This window comes from Mytilus californianus, unplaced genomic scaffold, assembly GCF_021869535.1.
Source record: "Mytilus californianus isolate M0D057914Y unplaced genomic scaffold, xbMytCali1.0.p SCAF_7, whole genome shotgun sequence".
Classification (NCBI taxonomy): Eukaryota; Metazoa; Mollusca; class Bivalvia; order Mytilida; family Mytilidae; genus Mytilus; species Mytilus californianus.
In genome coordinates, this window is record NW_026262723.1 from 43,072,686 (window position 1) to 43,078,791 (window position 6,106).

The 6,106-nt window shown below is 33.2% G+C and overlaps 1 protein-coding gene across 1 annotated transcript in view; it reads right to left on the minus strand.

The window, feature by feature from the left end:
- The window catches only part of LOC127709435 (cysteine and tyrosine-rich protein 1-like), a 28,907-nt gene extending 27,639 nt beyond the window's left edge, over nt 1-1,268 (minus strand). The window contains exon 1 of the mRNA XM_052214977.1: nt 1,143-1,268. Within this exon, the coding sequence (XP_052070937.1) occupies nt 1,143-1,179 (37 nt within the window). The 5' untranslated portion in view covers nt 1,180-1,268. The remainder of the gene's footprint in view (nt 1-1,142) is intronic.
- Between the last annotated feature and the right edge of the window lie 4,838 nt (nt 1,269-6,106).

The window sequence follows — 6,106 nt, forward strand, 5'->3', positions numbered from 1 at the left end:
TAAATAGGAGAAAATGTTCATCTTCAATCATTAGAATTGGTTTCAAAAGATTTCATCAAGAACAAACACTATTTTTCAACAGTAATATTAAAAACATGGACATGTATAAGAGAAAATGTTTGATTTTTTTAGTATGAAATATATATACGTTATCGTCACATTGGAAGACTGATTTACCTGTATAATACCCTGTTTTCTGTAAGATGGGGAGTAACTTTCGTTCCCTTACGTATATGTTATTCTGTTCCAACGCATAATGAAAATCATTTTGTCCCTTATGTTTGTTTTCTTCTATTTTATGTGTTGTTTTCCGCTGACCAATGGATAAATATGTCGGAGAGCTAATAGATTGCTTTGTACATTTAACTTTTAAAATTTCTTACCACATTATTCCTGTTAAATTTGATATACATTATCCCAGTACATGTAGTAGAGGAGATTTATAAAATGTGAATAGTAAACGGATATCGAATGCACATTTATGGAAATAGTTCACATTGCTACTAAGGAAAAGAAAGGCGAAGGACCAAAAGGACATTCAGGAAGTGATATATAGATATCTATTTGCTTTTTGTGTCATTTGTGTTGCCGTTCTTCATTATGTTAACATTCAAATTGTATTTATGAAGAGATTATGGGGCATATTATTCTCGTTCGCGTTCTTTTGAAATCCAGTATTGACTTGAACTGTCCCCCAGAGTTTCATACGGGTTTTCAGTACACACTTTTGCAATAACAAACATATGATTTATCCACTAATTTCAATCATGCCAATTAAATTGTCTACTTATGTAACAAATATTTGTGGGACTATATCAGTAACGCAGAAAATGGGTAAACGAAAATTAGTGGGTTATAGATCTTTATGGTTGTAACTGAATGGCATCATCATAGTTCATGTTATTTTAAAAGTCCACTTGTTAGGTTTTATTAAGTAGAGTAGCCATTCCTCTTTGTAGACACGAAAGAACTATACAGCGGTGGTTGGATTTTTTGTTATTCAGTACAAAACGTCATGTGCATGCTGGGTAACTAACTTCATCGTATACAATTCACACATAAAGAAAAAGTTGAAAGTTCATATTTAATCATTGAGTTTTAGATGTTCCTAGTGATTCCAAACTAAATAATGTTATAATTACCTAAAAGAACCTGGAATATGAAGACGTATCCTATCATTTCTGTTAATATATTCCTTTTCTTTCTAGATATATCCTTTAGAATAAAGTATCTTAAAAAACTCAAAAATCGATTTCTATTTACCTGTACTAAATTTAAAGTAAACCAAAGATAAAAACAAGGGACATGTATCGCGTGACAAAATAGATAACCACTAATAAACAAAAATGTGTTATCAGGAAAATATTATGTTATGTTGAAAAAGGTATTGAGGGGAGGGTTGAGATCTCAAAAAACATGTTTAACCCCGCCGCATTTTTGCGCCTGTCCCAAGTCAGAAGCCTCTGGCCTTTGTTAGTCTTGTATCATTTTTAATTTTAGTTTCTTGTGTATAATTTGGAGTTTAGTATGACGTCCATTATCACTTCAACTAGTATACATATTTGTTTAGTGGCCAGCTGAAGGACGTATCCGAGTGCCGGAATTTCTCGCTGCATTGAAGACCCATTGGTGGCCTTCGGCTGTTGTCTGCTCTATGGTCGGGTTGTTGTCTCTTTGACACATTCCCCATTTCCATTCTCAATTTTATTCTACGTATGAAATATAGGTTTCTCTAAATTTTCTCAAAACTAATGCAGCAAGAACGCATTATAAAAATCGCGATTATATTTTGTTGATTAATGTGATCGCTTGCTTTGAAATATTTCAAAAATGTTATTTCTAAAACGTTTTAAATTTTAAATATTTTGCAAATATTTAATACCGGTAAGGAGAGTTTGTCATTTCCTAGCGGTACACTTTGCGTTCACAAAATAATATATAACAACAAGTATGTACTTAACTGCAATCATTACAAAGGAAGAAACAATAGATTAAAAAGATCTTGTTGGACATCTAAGCTAAGCTGTATGCAGAACGAAGTTAAAAACAGAGTAAAAGAGCATTAAGATAAGGCAAAAATGAAATAAAGAGAATAAATTCCAAAACGCAGAAGGAAATAGTGTTGTTTTCTTTCTACTCCATGAAGCCTACATGTAGAAAATTAAAAGATAATATTACAAAAAGAAACCAAAAACATAAAAACTCATTGAAAGTAGAAAATGAAAACGGTTAAATGTATTTGATTTGTGCTAAGATAAGGTAACGTGGAAGGTCTGACGTCAGACAATGTTACATGGAAGAGTAATGTCCTATTAGCAATATTGCGATCCTGTTAAATATGAACGTGATTTTTGTAATAGATAAGTAAAAAAAGTTTGGCAAATCCTCCTGGAATTTGAATGCAAAGAGGCTATAACATTTACTTCTAAAAACCATTTTTGAATTTTTTTTTTACCTACACAAACTGTGGCTTACCGCAACTACTATATAAAGATAAAATTATGTGGTATGACTGCAAATGAAAACCATTCCAAATGAGACCAAAGACGCAGGAGTTGGCAATTATAGGTCATTGTGCGGACTTCAACATTGAGCAAAAGCTATACCGTTTTGCAAGCTACAACAGACCACGACAGGAAAAATGCAAAACAATTCCAACTAGAAAACTAACAGCCTGCTTTATATATAAAAAAAAAACAATATGATATACAGCAAAACATTATAGTAAATTTTCATATTTGAGATATACATAAATCTGTATGATTAACATTAATTTAAGAATATTCAAAGCAGCATACAAATGTAATGAAATATTATTCGGGTTATGATAAACCGCCATTATACTATGCTTAAATCATTAACTAGGATGATGGCCAGGCATGGCTGTTTGTTTATATGCTGGTGGTGGGACAAATCCACTGTTGTCATGGAAACCATATGGCTGACTAGCCCCTTGTATACCTGAAAGTACATACAAAAATGTAACACTCAGGAATGAGTTGATGAACGATAAAAATGCTAATAATAGTGTTAATGTGCTCATTTTGTGTGATATGCATAATTTGTGTCCTGGTAAGGCATTCATCTTCTCTTCTTTTTTTTAACGCAATGTTGTTATGTTGTTATTATTTTGTTTTTTAAATTTGAATGGAAACAAACCTTATATTTCACTTCTCTTTTGAAACAGGGCCCGTATGCATAAAGCTACTTAAGTTAAGATATCCAATCGTAATACTAATTTATCGTAGGACTTGTAGAAAAATCCGTCCGTTCGGAACAAATCTTAACTTAAGTAGCTTTATGCATACGGGCTTTGATATCTAGTATCAAGAATTGAAATTTAGTACCCCCCCCCCCCCCAAAAAAAAACACACATGTTTAATGTTCGGTGCCTAAGGCTATGTTGAAGTTTGTACAACGTTTTTAATTATTACAGATTAATAAAAAAAAAAAGCGTGATTAAGATGATTCATAATAATAAAATTCAGAATGGAAACTGGGAATGTGTCAAAACTGACAAAAGAGCAGAAAATTGACCAAGGCCACCAATGGGTCTTCAATACAGCGAGAAAATCCCGCAACCGGAGGCGGGCTTTAGCTGGCCCCTAAACAATAATGTATACTAGTTCAGCGAAAATGAACGTCAAACTAAAATCCGAAATATATAAATGAACAAAAATTTAAACAAAAACGTGCAACTTAAGACTGACAAAGGCAAGAGCGTCCTGACTTGGGACAGGCGCAAAAATGTGGCGGGGTTAAACTGTTTGAGAGATCTCAACTCTCCCCCTATACCTCTAGCCAAAGTGGAATAAACAAACACACGGTAAAACTCAGTTTAAAAGAAGTCCGAGTCCGGTGTTAGAATAGGTAACAGAAGAAACTAAGCAAAATGAGAATAATCAACATGCATTAACAAAGAACTACTAGCAGTTACTGACATGCCAGCTCCAGACTTCAATTAAATTGATTGAAAGATTATATCTCCATCATATAAAAATCAAGCACAATCCCTCTCGTAAGGGGTTTAGTATAATACCATCATAAAATATACAAGAAGACCATAACCCGTATGATTCATAATGAACATGTTTTCTAAGTTTATGTGACCGAAACTACCGTAAATCAACAGTTTGACCTACTTTGATGATCTTTACCCTGAAACGGAACGAACTGCAGACGGATACACAGACCGGAAACATTTACGTTTTATTATCGTAGAATGAACAGTAAATGAATTAAGAAGCGAAAATTTGAAATCGCATACAACGAGAAGAAACCCAACAATTCCAAAACTTTTATGAATTCTGATTCCATTATCGAGAAATACGTTACGTGGTAAACTCTGATTATCAGTTCATTTAAGCTTATGGTAAATGCTATGGAAAAAGTAATATAAACTAACGAAAAAGTGTAGTTTTTCCAATTTTATTAATTGTTAAACGCATCAGCAGTTGTTTGAGTATCCACTTTTTTCTTTTTATTCTAGCAAAATGTTTTCGTTTCAAGTATTTTTTTGAAAATTTAATGCACACATGGCCGTACGATTTTGTGAAATGATTTTAAAAAACTTCTTCCCAATTATTATCTCTATATCTTTTTTTTCTATTCACTTACATTTGTTTGTAATTTTTACAAAAAAAATGATTTATTCTACGCTCTACATAACAAAACTATTTTCCATGCTCAATTGACATACCGATTACTTTGTCTCATAAAACAGAGTTTTTCGACAAAAGCAGGAATTGTAGATACACATAGGTCAGAAATGTTCCTTTTCCGAGAACATACTGAATTCAGCAACAAGTACACTGAATATTATATAGTAAAAATGCAGGAATTTTTTAACGACTACACATTTGTTGAGTTTCGGGAATTGATATTTCAACAGACAGTCGGTATTTCGATAATTGTGCGTCCTGACCGGCTAGTTTTTGTTATCATACATGTAAGAAGCAAAATTTATACATATCCTCTTATGATTTTGGCCATATAATACAGGAGCTTGCACGTACATCGCTGTCAAGGAGATGATTTACAGCTTTGATCATCTCATCATACATGTAGTTAGTTTATTTAGTATATAGATCATTACATGAACATTTTCCACATCGACCCGTGTTACATCCTTTAACCAAATATATATCTTTGACTTTAGTCCTCGCGCTGATATGGTTGTCTCGGGATGATACCAGGGTTGATAAGGATTGATTCAATGATTATTATTGTTAAACGCAACTTTCAGAACTATTGGATATATCCTATCGGCCAGTTTTTATTGGTTGAGGAAGCCGGATTACCAAGAGAGAACCACATACCTTGGGCAGGATATCTGGCAATCCTTTTCGAATACATCTACTACGTGCGGGGTTCGAACTCAGAACCTCAGTATTGACAGATAAGTGATTCAGTAGATAAACTTCTTAGACCACTCGGACATTAATGCCTCTTTAGCGATAAGGAAAATGCAATGTAAAATTCTATGAAATATACATCTATATCCCAAGTGATTTTGTATACCAAAATTTGAATTCATGGAAAGAAAGTTGATGTTCATAACAAAATCTTCTAAAGCCAGTTAGGGTTTTTAAAAGTAAAGTTGAAGTCATTTTTTAACGATAAATGGACATAAACGTGCCTTGGTTGACCGTAAGGAAATATCAGTATCATTAGCATAAATATAATTATTATTTAATTCGTGGAAGCCAAATTGCCGTCGCACGTTGATGGCGTATCACCGAAAGTGACTAATCATTGAAGTTATAAATTATTTAGCAGCAGTTCATTACAAAGAAATGTAAAAAACTGAACCTGTTTGATTTGAAGCAGCAACGTATGAAACCGTTGGTTGCGCTGTGGTGATAACGTGTCCTTGGGCAGCTGGCCTTGATCTATTGCATGCACAACACAAAAATATTGCAATCGTCACAATTGTACTTATGGCTACAATCACACCAATCACAATGCCGACAATTGCTCCAACCGATCTGCAATTTATTAGAACACTATAATACAAGGATAAGTCGTCGACATAAATGATTATCATATTTTGAATGGAAATCTATAAAACTTCTTCTCGTCTGGAATATTTGTCAAACGCGCAGTT